We start from the raw sequence: 17,001 nt of genomic DNA, 5'->3' as shown, positions 1-17,001 counted from the left end.
TCGGGTACAAGTATACATTTCGTGCGTATACGTATAAACACGAAACAAGGGTACAGATTGAGTATACGGACAGCTGTACTTAGCGTGTTTGATGTTCGTTTGGGAAGACTGCATGCAAACCATATTAACCGACTGAGACCAAACCGCACAATATCGACGACAGCGAAATTTACATCATTTCTTTGGATTGTTTGACTTCTGATTTAGGTGATAGATTTTAGTAAGGTTCAATTGGCTCCGATCCCCGCACGTCTTCTTCTTATTGGCATTACATCCCCCACTTGTTAAATCCCTGTCCAAGGGATTCTAATCACAATTGCTAAGTTTTTTAACGAGCAGACAAGGGGCACCGAGTATACCGTGATATTGCTTTTTACCGTAGATACTTGTATGTTGTATGTTTGACTTCACAAATTTAACTGATTGTAGTTTTTATTTCTCGATCGCAATAAACCTCTCTGATGAGATCGGTGCCCGAAGGCAGCCGAGCCCTAATAGTTCGAATGCGCAGGTGACACGCATGGATATTACAATTCTTCCTCTTTTAGAATACATTCTGATATTGGCCATTGCCAACTTAATACTCAAAAACTTTATCAATAAAATAAATCAAAAATAAATCGAATTCAATACATTTTGTTACAATACATTATAGCCGTCCAATTCAGAACTTGTAACAGTAATCTTTCTCTTTGTTCTCTTTTCTTATTCGCTTTGATCGACGCACTTCTCCGACCTCAGGACCGTGCATCTTCCTTTTTCTATTTCGTGTCTCTCCATTTGGAGCCGGTTCTATCGGCTCAGGGTCTTCGCCGGTTACTCCTTCCATAGCAATCGCTTCCCTCTCTGTATCGTGATTAGGTATATCGTCCAACCGCAGCTTACGGACCATAACGTTAGGTAATGACCACACGAGACCCTCCTTGCATACCTTGAGTTGGTTACGGTGTGCCATTACGGCTACGTTTCCAACATGTATCTGGAAAATATTAGAAGAATACTTTTTACTGAAAATTGCCTTTACCCATCTTGCCTGATTATGGGGAGAGTTGGTTCTATACCAAACCTCATTTCCCATCAACAGGTTATCCAGCGCATCATTGGAATGCCTCGGGATTTTCCCGCCCAATTCTTGTTGGATGATTTCATCCTCTAATTGTGGCGTAACCAGCTGTTTTTTATAGTTATTCTTTGGATTAACCAAACTTAAAATTGTTTTTGGTACATAAGAAAATATTCTTCTCGACGGACCATAACCGTCACTCGTCAAATTGTTGTTTCTGTAGTTGAATAGAAAAAGACTTATCTGGTCCTCCAAATCTATTTCCATTATCTCCGGTTCTAGTAAGAATCTTTTCAAGACTTCCTTCACCGTTCTAACCAGCCTTTCTGCTTGACCGTTGCTTGCAGGGTTATATGGTGGGCTTTTCATCACTATAATCCCTTGCTTCTCAAGAAAGCTTATAAACCCATAGGAGCTAAATGGGGGACCATTGTCCGATACTATCACGTCAGGTAAGCCAAATCTAGCGAAAAACGCTACTAAACTTTTCAAGACTCTATTGCAATCTGATCCCTGTTTCATCCATTCTATTTCTATCCATTTGGAGTAACTGTCCACTATCAGCAGGTAAGTTCGATGTTTAAAGAAGAAAAAGTCAATATGAACTCTGCTAAATGGTCTTATTGTTGGTGTCCATTTGGATTTCTCTGTTGATTTATGAGGTATCGCCATGCTGTTACAGGCCAAACATCCAGCTACGTAGCTTTCTATATCTTTATTCATTCCGAACCAATAAACCATAAGTCTTGCTAGTTGTTTCATTTTCACTATACCAGCATGATTGGCATGTAAAAGCTCCAAAACATGTTTTTGGTATATTTTAGGTATAATAACCCTGTCTTTATACAGTAGACAGTCGTCTACAAGTTCCAATTCTTGATGATTCGCAAAAACATCCCTGAAACATTCATCTACCCTTTTTGGCCAACCATTGTGCATAAAATATATTATTTTCCTCAAAAAATCATCATCTATTGTTGCTTTTGCAATCATGATAGAATCCATTGGCATGTTTTTACTGAAATTTATGCTTTTTATCACCTCCGAATCTAATTCTTTAGGAACTGCCTGCTGAAGTGGAAATCTTGAACAAAAATCGGCATTTCCCAGTTTTTCCGAAGATCTGTAAACAATATCAAAATCGTAAATCGACAAATCTAAAATGAACCTCTGTAATCGGGTGACGTAAATAGAGTTCTTACCCTCCTTACCAAAAATTCCAACTAATGGCTTATGATCAGTGAAGACCGTAAAATGTTGCCCATATAGATATTTGTGAAATTTTTTTATTGTACACACTAATGCTAAAGCTTCCAAGTGTAAAATAGGATACTTCTTCTGGGCTTCATTTAAAGAAAATGACGTGAAACTAATTGGTTTCTCAGTGTTGTCTACCACATGCGCTATTAAGCCCCCAAGTCCATAACTAGATGCATCTGATATCACAATAATTTCTTTTTTTGGGTCATAGAATTCTAAAAAATTTGTACTTATTAGCAATGATTTGCTTTCGTCAAATGCTTTCTGACAGTTGTCATCCCATATATATTTCACGTTATTTCTTAGCAAATTATACAAATAATATAGTTTAGAAGACAAATGGGGAATAAACTTATGGTAATAATTTATCAAACCTAAAAACGATTTTAATTCCGATTGATTTTTAGGAGCCTTTGCTTTTTCTATCGTTGAAATTTTATCAGGACATGGTATTAACCCTTTCTCGCTAATAACGTGTCCCAAATGGACAAGCTGATTCACAAAAAATTTACACTTTTCAAAATTAACCTTAATGTTAGCCTTAGCCAACCTGTCAAGAACCATCAAAAGTCTGCCTTTGCATTCCTCAAAATTGCTTCCAGCAATTAGAACATCATCCAAATAACACGAAACATTCTCAATACCATGTAAAACTTTGTCCATAACTTGCTGGAAAATAGAAGCACTCGAAGAAGCGCCTTGTGGAAGCCTGTTATATACATACAATCCCTTCATGGTGTTAATAACTACAAACTTCCTAGACCTTTCAGTCAATTCCAACTGTGTGTAGGCTCCTTCTAAGTCAAGAGCGCAAAAAACTTTACATCCAGATAAATTTGCAAATATATCTTGCGCAGTAGGTAGAGGATAAGTGTTGGGAACTATTGATTTATTGATTGATACTTTACAATCTAGTACCAATCTGAAATCGTTATTTTTTTTCATCACTATAATGATAGGTGATGCCCATTCACTCGTATCAATCGGAGTAATCACATTCTCTTTCTCTAATTTTTCTAAATAGTCAGCAACCCTATCTCTTAACCTATATGGAACCTCGTAAGCTTTCTTGAAAATTGGTGTTTCACTTTTCAGAACTAATTCTGCCTTGAACCCACGTATTGGTTGGCAAAAGTCTTTTTCAAATACTTCACTAAAACGCTCCTTTATGTCACTCACAGAATCACTGTTGGATTTGTCCGTCATACTATTCACACATGAAAAATTTGTGAAGAATTGTCTCCAATTAGGATAAAATACGTCAAGCCAAGTTCGACCTAATAACGGGTAAAAGTCATTTACACAGTCAAGAATTAATAAGTTTAATAAAACTTCCTTATTTTTGAATTTCACTGAGACCGTTGCCTCCCCTTCAATTTTGAGCTTTGCTCCGTTCACTACAATTAATTGTTTGCTATATTTTTGTAGGGGATTGCTAAATTCAGACATATATCTGCTTTTGCTAATAACCGATACGGAAGAGCCACAATCTATTTCCATCTCAAGGTCTTTACCTTCCACATTTACATTTACCAAACATGGATTGCTTATTTTATTGATAGACGAAACCAACATACATTGTAAATCACCTGTGTCACTTTCTTCGTCTTCCGAATCGTGCGTTCTCATCCTCTCTAGCAGTTCGTTGATATGCCTGTCAGCTGAGGGACCAGGCCTATAGGAATCCACAAGATTTATGGCATCTCTTTCCATGTTCTTAAGCTTGAAACACTTTTTCTTTATGTGCCCCTTCATTCCGCAGAAGTGACACACCATCTGGGAATAATCTGGCCTCTGTCTCCTATAACCACCTTCCTCTTGTCGGAATTGAACAGACTTCGCGCCATGTTGCCTCTGCTCTCGAAATTGGTTCCGCTGATCGTATGGTTTTATTCCCAGGCGGCTTTTTACTGATCTCCTACTACTATCGACTCCTCTATTGACTCCTGTATCCTGATATTTTCCTGCTAAATTCAATGTATCCGATAACCTCCTATAAGTTGATCCAAAACGCCCTGCTGGACTATTCTGTATAGCTGCTATTTGCTCTAATCCCCCCAACTGACGCTCTTCAGCAGCTCCTGCGTTAGCCTTTGCTACTTCCCAAGTTGCTATAATCTTCTCCGCATTTGATAATGTCAACTTCTCTTCTCCTAGGAGTCGTTGTCTCAAAGTTTTATCTTTTATTCCCGCAATAAGACGGTCTAGTATAGCAATTTCTTTGAAGTTATTGAAACCGCAAAATTCGGCCTGTAACTTGAGAGCCAATACAAAATCTTCCGTTGTTTCCCCTGGGTTTTGAGCCCTAGTGCTAAATTTATATCTTTGAACTAAATCAGGTTCTATTTTATCCAAACGATTTCTAAGTTTGGAGATCAAGTCGTCAAATGGTGCTTCCTCGAAATTACCTGCCGGATAAAGCAGTTTAATCTCATCGAACATAATTGGTCCGCTGAGAGTAATAAAATAGGCCATCTTATTTTCTTCCCCGACATTGTTCACACGAAAGAAATACTTCAAACGTGTGAACCAATCGTTGAAAGAAGCTCCACGTCTGTACGGTTCGATTGTAAATGCCATGTTTGCACTCATTATGATCTAAATATGTATAATGTATATGGTAATCGCAGTAAAAGTATTCTTATAGATAAATCGATATTCAATAAATAATCACAGGATAACACGGCAACAAGAACATAAAATGAGAATAATGATTTGAATTAGCCGAATGAGACTCAAAAATAGGGATAAAAGGTCTAGTATCAAAGCAATATAAAGCCGCAAACAATAGTCAAATAGCTGACTTACCCAAAACAGCTTTGCCACACACTTTCGCCAAACGACTAGGCTTGCTCAAGGTTCTTCTATCGACAAAATGGAACCGAGCCAATCCACCGTTGAAACCGGGCTAAAATCCTCCGCTTTCGGGCTCTGATCCGAATCGAAAGTCACCACTAGTGATAAGAACACTACGTGCATACCAAGGTCCACTCCTTTTCACGGTACGATTTATCCTTCCAATTGAAACTAATAGAAGAAAGAAAATCACTCTTATTATCTTATTTAAAAGGTCATGAACTAAAATATGAAAGATATCTATTGTGTTCTTTCAATCTCAACAATCGTATAAGGGACAACTGGTAACCCTATTGTATTTTATCAAGCGGCCAACAATTAACTCCTTTCTAAAGTATCTGTCTCTCTTCCTTACTAAGGAGACAATGGTCACACAAAATATAGGTATAATGGGAATCACCAAAATGGCTATTATAGTAAAGCACTTGCAACGTAATTCTAAAACATGTTTTCGAATGTACACTATAGTTAACCGCCTTTGCGAAGCACACGCAGCACTAGTATAGAAATATCAGCACGAGAAACGCTAACACACCTAGCAATATTCCCATTCAATATACCGTGATACCACGTGGTACACTTTCTCAAAGACCCACCGACTTTGATAAAACCAATGTAACCGCACTACTGCCGACCAACTAGTGATGTTTGCCAGATGATGATAAAGTTGGTTCGCCCGAACTAAGTTTGTAAAAAAAATTAAAACTAAGCTTTCGTAGCAACGCACGCACTTAGCCGTTTTACTCGTCGCCACTGTTAAATCCCTGTCCAAGGGATTCTAATCACAATAGCTAAGTTTTTTAACGAGCAGACAAAGGGCACCGAGTATACCGTGATATTGCTTTTTTTACCGTAGATACAAGTATGTTGTATGTTTGACTTCACAAATCTAACTGATTGTAGTTTTTATTTCTCGATCGCAATAAACCTCTCTGATGAGATCGGTGCCCGAAGGCAGCCGAGCCCTAATAGTTCGAATGCGCAGGTGACACGCATGGATATTACACCACTGGGATATTGTCAGCACTGAGGACTGAGGAGTGGGGACACTCCATGGAAATTATTGTCGGGCCGTAACCGTTCCGCGCGACTGAGCACTTGCGATGCGACGCGAGTCAATGATTGTAATGTAATGATTTGGACACAGAGATTGTACACCACAACGTTCCGAATACTTCTGGACAAAGATGATGCCTCATTATTCTAGTTCGCGGTGGAATGAATGTGTTATAATGAGATGAAGAATGGAATAATTCAACTACTTGATAAAGCTGGGCCTACTTTTACTTGCTAAGAATTAGCTAATACGGGGCTCCAGTCCGTTTCAACCACAGTATCAATTTAACCATCAGCTCTATGCCTGTGGGCTCTACTGGAGGTTTTTATCATTTGTTGGATGAGCTAATTTTTCAGCTGAAAAAGACATTGACTTGTTAGGTAGTTGAGGAAGGCTAGAAAATAATTTCCATTGAAGGCTCGAACCAAGATCAATATGATATATATGAGAACCCTGGGCTCGACCGTTTATAATTTGATTGATTTAACTCGACAAATTGCTCAAATTTCAAATTCAAGTTAAATTAAATTTCTTTTCATGTTTTTTCTCCCAGATGAATAATTTGAATTTGCTCACACTAAAACAATCTTCTAACTCAATCAAAATTCCATACCGCTCCTGCTGAGCTTTATTTCTCTTATATGCATTACAACATCCACCATACGATCGGTGCTGCACCGGAACGATATGCAACAACACCCTGAAGAGCCCCACAACTCAACTCCGGTAGCCGGCATCCGTATCGAAACGCGTCATAACCATAATAAAATTTGCACCCGGTCTTGAGCGCGCAGCTTCTGTGCTTGGTGCCGGGGCTTTGCAAAACCGAAAAAGCAGGAGCGTGAAAGCATCGTCGTCGTCTTCGTCGCAAGAAGGCATATCGTCGTCATTACCTGGCGGTCGGTGGCGATGCGGTGGTGGTGGCATTGCACGGCACAAGACGAAATCGCCGATGATGGGCCGAAGGGGGAAAAAACACGGCCAAGAAAACCGCAAAGCCCATTAGCGTTGTGTGAGTGTGCCGTCGAAAGAAGGCGAAACAGATGGACGGAGAGAACCGGAGAACAGAAGGTGCCGCCTATATATAGGTCCCCGGGACTGATTACTGCTACCGGTTTAATGCCCAGCAAGGGTTCGCTCTCGGGGTGTGCAATGTGCATCGATCGATCACCGTCCTGTCCGGCTACCGGCACGACGCAGCACCGCTACCGGTTAATCCTTTTGATCAATGTCGTGCGGTTTACGTTCTCGAGCGTGAAATTATGGAATTCTGTGGGCGTACGTGATCCCTCCGGTTGATTAGTAGGGTGCAGTGGGATGAGATTTGGGGAAATTGTAGTCAGAAGTTATGGTTCAACACTAATCGCCATAAATGTTGGACACATTGTGTGCGTCCTACCTCGCTGTCATTGAGCACGCTCAGCGAAATCCGATAATGTCACGGCCGAACGATTTTTTTCCCAAGGTGCCAACTCTTTGACCTTCGTTTTGACCAATTATATTCGGAAACCTCACAGTGTGTGGCGGCATCTCGTTCCTCATCAAAGTATCGAGCCGCATCAAACAAATCGATCGGGTTCGTCGCCTGACGCCGTCAAAATCTCCGTCACCGGACGATGATTGATGTCTTTTGTATCTCCTACCGCTTCCCCGACAACCACCTCTGAAACCCCACGGACCCGACGTTCCGCGCAAGTTTGAGATTTTTTCGCCCGGCCCATGTTCGGCTGTCGGCAGCCGGCCGTCTCTCTCTCTCCGCGCCGCGTCGCGTCACAAATTATTTAATGACAGTTTGATTAATTTTATGATCGATCTCTTCCCTTGCAGACCACGCTGGCGGTGTGTTTGATGGTGGCGCATTTCTCCGTGCCGTGTCATTGCCGTGCAGCGGCGTCGACGGCGGCGGCAACGACAGCAGCGGCAGTGACCGTCAACCAGCGGCACCGACAGGCAAATATTTCCATCGAAAGTAACTCGATTCAGCGTTTGGTAAACGGCGAATCGGAAGCGCCAAACGGGGCGTCATTGGCGAAGGCAACTGTCAGCTACGGTGATCAGAGTGGCGCCTCATCTGGAGCTGGGACGTCCGCCGAGGCCGACGTCAGCAACAGCAATCAACTGCCGGCGGTGACTTCGCCTCCAACGGTCGTTTCTGTGCAAAAGGAGCTGAAGCGGGTGTTCCTGTCCAACCGAACCGTCACTTGTAACGACGGCTCCCAGGCAGGGTTCTACTTACGAAAGTCTCCCGGATCTAGGCGATGGGTTGTTTTCTTTGAGGGTGGCTGGCACTGCTACGACCACAAGTCCTGTCGTGCCCGATGGCTCAAACTGAGACCTCTGATGACGTCCGCGCAGTGGCCGGAAACTAGAGATGGTAAGCGCTTTTAGATAATCAAATTAACAACATTGATTCTACTTTCAAGTATTTTCTTTTTCAGTTGGGGGTCTTCTATCTCCACTTCCATCGGAGAATCCGTACTGGTACAACGCCAACCACGTGTTTGTGCCGTACTGCAGCAGTGACTCGTGGAGTGGAACCAAGGTCAAGCCCGACACGAGAGACGGGCTGCGGTTCATGGGATCGCTGATCGTGCGCCAGGTGATGGCCGATTTGATTCCGCTTGGGCTGGGACACTCGCAAGGAGCGGACCTGCTGATGGCGGGATCGTCTGCCGGTGGTTTGGGAGTGATGCTCAACCTGGACAAGGTTCGCAGCTTTCTGCAGAATGAAAAAGGTTAGTTTGTAAATTTTGATGATTGAAAAACACGGGAGATAAAAGTTGCACAAAATTCGATAAGAAGCTCGGAAGGTTTCCGCGTGATTTATAATTTGTCACGCCTGTCAAAATTTGTTGGAAATTTTGAAGAATTTTGCAGAGCAAATTTTGATATACTTCCCAGAGGAAATTCCGAAGAAAATCTAAAAAAAATCCGAAGAATATCCTAAAAGAAAATCCAAAGAACTTCCCGAAGGAAATTCCAAAAAAATTCCCGAAGGAAATTTCAAAGAATTTCCCGAAGGAAATCGCAAAGAATTTCCCGAAGGAAATTCCAAAGAATTTCCCGAAGAAAATTCCAAAGAATTTCCCAAAGGAAATTTCAAAGAATTTCCCAAAGGAAATTCCGAAGAACTTCCCAAAGGAAATTCCAAAGAATTTCCCAAAGGAAATTCCAAAGAATTTCCCAAAGGAAATTCCAAAGAATTTCCCAAAGTAAATTCCAAAGAATTTCCCAAAGTAAATTCCAAAGAATTTCCCAAAGGAAATTCCAAAAAATTTCCCAAAGGAAATTCCAAAGAATTTTCCAAAGAAAATTCCAAAGAATTTCCTAAAGTAAATTCCAAAGAATTTCCCAAAGTAAATTCCAAAGAATTTCCCAAAGGCAATTCCAAAGAATTTTCCAAAAGGAAATTCCAAAGAATTTCCCAAAGGAAATTCCAAAGAATTTCCCAAAGGAAATTCCAAAGAATTTCCCAAAGGAAATTCCAAAGAATTTCCCAAAGGAAATTCCAAAGAATTTTTCAAAGGAAATTCCAAAGAATTATACAAATGAAATTCCAAAGAAATTCCCGAAGGAAATTCCAAAGAATTTCTCAAAGGAAATTAGAAAGAATTTCCCCAAAAAAATTCAAAAAAATTTCCCAAAGAAAATTCAAAAAAATTCCCCCAAAAAAATTAAAAAAAACTCCCCCAAAAAAATTCCAAAAAATTTCCCAAAGGAAATTCAAAAAAATTTCCCGAAGGAAATTCCCAAAGAATTTCCCGAAGAAAATTCCAAAGAATTTCCCAAAGGCAATTCAAAGAATTTCCCAAAAGAAAATGCCAAAATTTTCCAAAGAAAATTCCAAAGAAATTTCTAAAGTAAATTCCAAAGAATTTCCCAAAGGCAATTTCAAAGAATTTTCCAAAGGAATTTCCAAAGAATTTCACAAAAGGAAATTCAAAAGAATTTCCACAGGAAATTCAAAAAAATTTCCAAAGGAAATTCAAGAAATTTCCCAGAGGAAATTCCAAAGAATTTCCCAAAGGAAATTCCAAAGAATTTCCCAAAGGAAATTCCAAAGAATTTCCCAAAGGAAATTCCAAAGAATTTCCCAAAGGAAATTTCAAAAAAAATTCCGAAACAAATTCCAAAGAATTTCCCAAAGGAAATTCCAAAGAATTTTCCAAAGGAAATTCCAAAGAATTTCCCGAAGGAAGTTCCAAAGAATTTCTCAAAGGAAATTCCAAAGAATTTCCCAAAGGAAATTCCAAAGAATTTCCCAAAGGAAATTCCCAAGGATTTCCCAAAGGAAATTCTGAAGAATTTCCCAAAGGAAATTCCAAAAAAAAATCCCAAAGGAAATTCCAAAGAATTTCCCAAAGGAAATTCCAAAGAATTTCTCAATAAAAAAATCCAAAGAATTTTCCAAAGGAAGTTCCAAAGAATTTCCCAAAGGAAATTCCCAAGGATTTCCCGAAGGAAATTCCAAAGAATTTCCCAAAGGAAATTCCAAAGAATTTCCCAAAGGAAATTCCAAAGAATTTCCCGAAGCAAATTCCAAATAATTTCCCGAAGGAAATTCCAAAGAATTTTGCGAAGGAAATTCCAAAGAATTTTCCGAAGGAAATTCCAAAGAATTTCCCGAAAGAAATTCCAAAGAATTTCCCGAAGGAAATTCCAAAGAATTTCCCGAAGGAAATTCCAAAGAATTTCCCGAAGGAAATTCCAAAGAATTTCGAAGGAAATTCCAAAGAATTTCCCTAAAGAAATTCAAAGAATTTCCCGAAGGAAATTCCAAAGATTTTCCCGAAGGAAATTCCCAAGAATTTCCCGAAGGAAATTCCAAAAAAATTCCCGAAGGAAACTCCAAAAAATTTCCCGAAAGAGTTTTCCGAAGGAAATTCCAAAGAATTTCCCGAAGGAAATTTCGAAGATTTTCCGAAGGAAATTGCAAAGAATTTCCCGAAGGAAATTTCGAAGATTTCCCGAAGGAAATTTCGAAGAATTTCCCGAAGGAAGTTTCGGAGAATTTCCCGAAAGATATTTAGAAGAATTTCCCGAAGGAAGTTTCGGAGAATTTCCCGAAAGATATTTAGAAGAATTTTCCGAAGGAAATTTCGAAGAATTTCCCGAAGGAAATTCTGAAGAATTTTTCGAAAAAAATTTCAAAGAATTTCCCGAAGGAACTTCCGAAGAGTTTCCCGAAGAAAATTTCAAAGAATTTCCCGAAGGAAATTTCAAAGAATTTCTCGAAGGAAATTCCAAATAATTTCCCGAAGGAAATTACGAAGAATTTCCCGAAAGAAGTTTCGAAGAATTTTCTGAAGGAAATGTCGAAGATTTTCTCGAAGGAAATTTCGAAGAATTTCCCGAAGGAAATATTGAAGAATTTCCCGAAGGAAATTCCGAAGAATTTCCCGAAGGAAATTTCGAAGAATTTCCCGAAAGAGATTTCGAAGAATTTTCCGAAGGAAATTTCGAAGAATTTCCCGAAGGAAATTTCAAAGAATTTCCCGAAGGAAATTTCGAAGATTTTTCCGAAGAAAATTTCGAAGATTTTTCCGAAGAAAATTTCGAAGAGTTTCCCGAAAGAAATTTCGAAGAATATCCTGAAGGAAATTCCGAAGAATTTCCCGAAGGAAATTTCGAAGAATTTCACGAAAGAGATTTCGAAGAATTTTCCGAAGGAAATTTCGAAGATTTTTCCGAAGGAAATTTCGAAGAATATTCCCGAAGAAAATTTCAAAGAACTTCCCAAAGGTAATTTCGAAGAATTTCCCGAAGAAAATTTCAAAGAATTTCCCGAAGAAAATTTCGAAAAATTTCCCGGAGGAAATTCCAAAGAATTTCCCGAAGGAAATTCCAAAGAATTTCCCGAAGGAAATTTCGAAGAATTTCCCGAAGGATGTTTCGAAGAATTTCCCGAAAGAGATTTAGAAGAATTTTCCGAAGGAAATTCCAAAGAATTTCCCGAAGGAAAATTCCCGAAGGAAATTTCGAAGAATTTCCCGAAGGAAGTTTCGGAGAATTTCCCGAAAGATAGTTAGAAGAATTTTCCGAAGGGAATTTCAAAGTATTTCCCGAATGAAATTCTGAAGAATTTCTCGAAGGAAATTTCAAAGAATTTCCCGAAGGAAATTTCGAAGAATTTCCCGAAGAAAATTTCGAAGAATTTCCCGAAGGAAATTTCGAAGAATTTCCCGAAGGAAATTTCGAAGAATTTCCCGAAGGAAATTTCGAAGAATTTCCCGAAGGAAAATTCGAAGAATTGCCCGAAGGAAATTTCGAAGAATTTCCCGAAGGAAATTCCGAAGAATTTAACAAAAAAATGTCAAGAATTTTACAAAAGAAATTTCAAAATTCAAAACAAACTCCCAAAGGAAATTAAAAAAAAAAAATCGAATGATTGGAATATTTTTGCCGAAGACGAAATGCCTTCGATCGTAAACTTTTTTGCTTTCGCCGGAAGCATTGCAAATCAAAAAATCGCATTTCTCCATCATCATTTATTCACAACAACGACTAAATCTTATTCACATCTCCATTTTTTGCAGGACTCAATGTTGCAGTTCGTGGCGTTAGCGACTCCGGATGGTTCCTGGATCGGGAACCTTACACACCGGGAGCCGTAGCCGCTTCGGAAGCTGTGCGCCAGGGTTGGCGAATGTGGGACGGAGCCCTTCCACAAGCCTGTGTAGCCGAACATCCGAAGGAACCGTGGAGGTGTTACTTTGGTCATCGATTGTACAACACGTTGAAAGGTAGGATAGCGATTTGAATTATTTTTTGATTTCGATAAATGATTCTAATCGAGTGTTTCCTCACTCTACAGCTCCTCTGTTCGTATTCCAATGGTTGTTCGACGAAGCGCAGATGCGAGCGGATCACGTGGGCGCTCCGGTGACTCCTCAACAGTGGGACTACATCCACGACATGGGCGGAGCGTTGCGGGAATCGCTGAACAATGTTTCGGCCGTGTTTGCTCCGTCCTGCATTGGGCATTCCGTGCTGACTAAGCGCGACTGGTTGAACATCAAGATCGACGATGTCAGCTTGGCCGATGCGCTTCGGTGTTGGGAGCAGTCGGACGTTCGGGATCGACCCGTCCAAAGGCGTCAGTCGAACCGTAATTCCAGTCCCCAGAAGATGCGCCGGAAGCACAACGGCGGTCGGAGGAAAAAACAAGACGGACAACAGCCGAACGACAATCAGGCCGGCAACGGACAGGAAGATGTCCGGAAGCCCAAGTTGACCAAAGAAGAGCGACAGCGGAGAAGACAGGAGCGACAACTACAGCGAAGATTAAATCGGTTGAACAACAAGAAGAACGCCCGCGAAGGAGAAAAGAATCACACGCGGCATCAGCAGAGATTGGACGAGCCACAATCAACGAAAGTTCCTAGACAAGAGCGATCGCCAAATAGTACCGGTAAAAATAGTAATAACCCAAATAGTGCTAACCCCAACAAGCAGCAGAATCAGAACGGTCGCCATCGGCTGCGGAATCAGAACAAGAAGCGGATGAACCACAAGAACCGCAACCGAAAGAACATGAACAACCGGAAAAACCAACAGCAGCAACAGAACGTCCATCCTTTCGGGCTGGACTTGGCCGAACCAAAGAAGTGCTCTCTGAGGTTGCTGGAGCGATGCAGCTGGCCCCAGTGCAATCATTCCTGCCCAACGTTGACGAATCCGCTGACAGGCGAGGAGATGAAGTTCCTTGAGCTGTTGGCCTCATTCGGGCTGGACATGGAGGCCGTCGCAACGGCCCTCGGACTCGACATGCAAACCCTCAACAACATGGACCACGCGGAGCTGGTCAATCTACTGACGCAGCAGGTCACGTAGCCGAAAGGTCACCCGCCCCCGCTTCCTTGTAAATAACTGAACAATTCTTTTAGGTAGATGTTAATTTATTTTTCCGGCCGCACAGGCCTTTAGATGTAGTGGAGGAATTTGATGAATTTCAAATGGTTACGTAATTCGAGCAAGATGTGTTTCTAAGTTCTAAATTCTTGTCCGCCCTCAGGCAGACACAACCCCCGCGATTCGGTCCACGTTTTCTTCAGAAATGCAGCTCACACCTTTGTTGAGATTAAACCCAAGATTAACAAAACCCTGTTCATAGTGCTTGTACATATAACTACCTAAGCAATGCAAAGAGCTACAAAACAAACTAAACCAGACTGAATCACTTATGTTTAGAAGCATTATTTATTTGTTTGTTTGTAAGTCCGTGTACAATAGAGAAGCTTTATCCAGAGATGATTTTTAGCGACAGCCAACCCAGTACTTAGTTAGGATTGATTTTTTGTTCTTTCTGTGCTTCACCGAGAGTCAGAAATGAAAAGTTGTATTTATGTTTTGTTTTCCGAAAAAGAAAATAAATCTAAACTGTACATATTAGACACGTAAGAAAAAAACAGCGAAATGACTACCTCACCGATTACTTTATAGCGAAGGAACAATAGAAACAAAAGAAATAAACACTAAAACATAGAGCTCGAATAGCAAAAGTAATAAACCAGAAAATTCAAAGGAAACAAATCTACAACGGAAACTCGCAGCCCATACGAAGGTGAACTGCAACAACGAATCATATTTTGTACCTGCCATTAGTCATAGTTATAGAGAAGTATTATAGAATTTTCGCTATGAACCGTGTCCCCTTTTTAAGCCCCTCCCATTTCCCACTCATGTGTGACCTTTGGATCCACATTCTGAAGATCTGCTAGCTTAGACATGTTTTCCCAAACGCCCTCGAAGAGAGAAAAGAAAGATGTTTTCCGATTTTTATGTATTGTATTGTCTGTAAATAATTTATTTATAGGAGTCGACAGAATAGAAATTGTACGAATGAAGCAAGAAGAGGAAGAAGGAACTGTAATCAGTATCATGTTGAAAATATTCGAAAATGCCAAGTGAAGATATGGAACGACGATAAATAAAAATGTATTGAACCAAAACTTTGTTTGAACATTGTCCGTGTACGCCTGGGAATGAAGAAATGCTCGATGTAGCTTCGGTACTATGGGAGCCTGACCATCTTTATCACAACTTTTATTTGCAAAGCTTTGTCCCTAACACCTTTTTTATGCTACCTTCTGAGTGATTTTGTACGCGCAGCGAACTTACGGAAGATCACAGTTAATGAACAAGTCAATGCACATGAGCAGCATTACGAACAGCATGAGACACGTGATTCGTCTGATTTATTGCTATTTCATTTTGATAGAAGTACTATACAAAGAACATTAGTCACTTTTTAAATAGCGGTATGGCAACATCAACTAGTAATTCACTTTCTCTGCACTAGAATTATTGAACCAGATACCGATCTGACACTGACCGTGGTTCGTCGGCGTAGACACATCCGGTCCCGGGTTATGCAACGTTCGGTCTGATATAAAGCCATAAAACCGGAAGGTATGAGATTAAAGAGCTCATTATTTCGTTGTTCGGAGGCACAACTAACCAAAATTATTCTACAATGGTCCAAAAGCTGTGCATACTCTTGGTCCTGATAGGACCTGCCCTAACTCAGTACTATGATTACTACGAAGGCAACCGACGGTCAAGAGGGAACAATCAACAATGTTACCAGCATGAAGAGTTCCCTGAGCCGAGCGAATGCTGCACCCGACCGCTGTGGATCAATCAGTATCTGGTGAGGCCGTGCCAATTTAGCAATGTTAAACGTGACGGCCAGAGGCAAGAACACGAAACTGTAAATCCCTATACTAAGTGTGACCGAACATGGGAATCAACATATTAATTTCTGTTCTATATTTATTAGTGTAGTGTAGGCTGCGGCGTCTATCGGATCAACATGGATATGCTAAATAATCAGGTCAACAGAGTGCGTGTGTTTCGGCCGGCTCGATTGAGGGGCTACGGCGACGAAGACTGGAAACGGACTGTCGTTGCGGCATTGAAGCTGTGCAGGAAACGACTCACCTCGATGGTTGGAAACCGCGTTCGGGAAGGTCGAGAGGCGGAGCTATGCGAGCAGGCGAACGATGTTTTCGCCGATTGTCTGGATGGGCAGCTATTTTTGGTGAGTTACAAGTAGTTGGAAGAATGTGACATAATCGAATCTATTTGGTAGCAATGCCCCGCAAGAGTGTGGATTCGAACTGAGGGATGCGAACTTTCCAAGAGTCACCTGATGGAAGGGTGTCCGTTTAGGTCGCTGACAGATGCAACGGAGAAAAGGCGTGACGAATGGTACGATCGGAATCAATGGAATGGGAACGGAGGAAGGCATGATCAGGACGATACGGATGAGTACGACTACGAATACGAAGACGCGAACACCGGGCGGCAGAACAGGAATCGGGGAGGGTATGCCAATCAGAATGGCAATAGTAACAATAGAGATAGAAACAATGGTCAATGGTAGACGGTCAAGAGGAAAATGTGTATTTGTTGTACTGTGATTAATTTCCTGGATTCAGGGCACAGCTTAGAGCTCGTCGGTCTTGCACGATGTTTCTCTAGCTTTCCTGGACATGCCATTCATTCAACGAAGCGGTTTTGGGCACTTATCACTGAGTCCACATAATAGATAGCAGTAGGAATGGCTACCTTACTTAAGAGCCAAAGATTGCACTAAGTTCACTAAATTTGTGATGATTTAAAATACTGGCGGAAAGAGATTTTGGAATAATGTTTCGAGATTCTGCTGAATTCCGCAACCCGTACTGCCTACGACCTTGTATGTACTTCAGCCTAGTTCGGTCAGTTGCCATGATTTTGAGATCCACAGCTTCTAAAACAG

General features: G+C 40.8%; 2 protein-coding genes and 1 long non-coding RNA gene across 5 annotated transcripts in view; 2 read left to right on the top strand and 1 right to left on the bottom strand.

Annotated features, from left to right (window-relative positions):
* The window catches only part of LOC134210601 (palmitoleoyl-protein carboxylesterase NOTUM), a 62,553-nt gene extending 47,376 nt beyond the window's left edge, over window positions 1-15,177 (top strand). The window contains exons 2-5 of the mRNA XM_062686721.1: window positions 8,064-8,610; window positions 8,675-8,971; window positions 12,773-12,979; window positions 13,051-15,177. Coding sequence (XP_062542705.1) covers window positions 8,064-8,610; window positions 8,675-8,971; window positions 12,773-12,979; window positions 13,051-14,069 — 2,070 coding nt within the window. The 3' untranslated portion in view covers window positions 14,070-15,177. The remainder of the gene's footprint in view (window positions 1-8,063; window positions 8,611-8,674; window positions 8,972-12,772; window positions 12,980-13,050) is intronic.
* LOC134214885 (uncharacterized) lies at window positions 394-6,064 on the bottom strand. Of its 3 annotated transcripts, none has more exons than XR_009979961.1 (3): window positions 6,031-6,064; window positions 5,132-5,350; window positions 394-979 (listed from the first exon to the last, which is right to left on the bottom strand). It is a non-coding gene; the product is annotated as an uncharacterized LOC134214885 (long non-coding RNA). The 3 variants fall into 3 exon arrangements; XR_009979959.1 differs by having other exon boundaries at window positions 5,715-6,051; XR_009979960.1 differs by having other exon boundaries at window positions 5,776-6,051.
* Window positions 15,178-15,669: 492 nt separating the features above from the next.
* LOC134214884 (uncharacterized) lies at window positions 15,670-16,630 on the top strand. The gene is made up of 3 exons (XM_062694161.1): window positions 15,670-15,948; window positions 16,018-16,278; window positions 16,330-16,630. The coding sequence occupies exons 1-3, from the start codon at window positions 15,712-15,714 to the stop codon at window positions 16,621-16,623; spliced, it is 792 nt and encodes a 263-aa protein (XP_062550145.1). The 5' UTR covers window positions 15,670-15,711; the 3' UTR covers window positions 16,624-16,630.
* The last annotated feature ends 371 nt before the right edge of the window (window positions 16,631-17,001 follow it).

Source organism: Armigeres subalbatus, chromosome 2, assembly GCF_024139115.2.
Source record: "Armigeres subalbatus isolate Guangzhou_Male chromosome 2, GZ_Asu_2, whole genome shotgun sequence".
Taxonomy (NCBI): Eukaryota; Metazoa; Arthropoda; class Insecta; order Diptera; family Culicidae; genus Armigeres; species Armigeres subalbatus.
The sequence above is the reverse complement of the archived record's forward strand: the minus strand, read 5'-3'. Positions and strand labels throughout refer to the sequence as shown.

Excerpts from the sequence above, each read along its gene's own strand:
- LOC134214884 (XM_062694161.1), top strand. The coding sequence starts at position 15,712 with ATGGTCCAAAAGCTGTGCATACTCTTGGTCCTGATAGGACCTGCCCTA. Across the intron at positions 15,949-16,017 it reads AGAGGCAAGAACACGAAACT|TGTAGTGTAGGCTGCGGCGT; the intron begins GTAAATCCCTAT and ends TATATTTATTAG. Across the intron at positions 16,279-16,329 it reads TGGATGGGCAGCTATTTTTG|CAATGCCCCGCAAGAGTGTG; the intron begins GTGAGTTACAAG and ends TCTATTTGGTAG.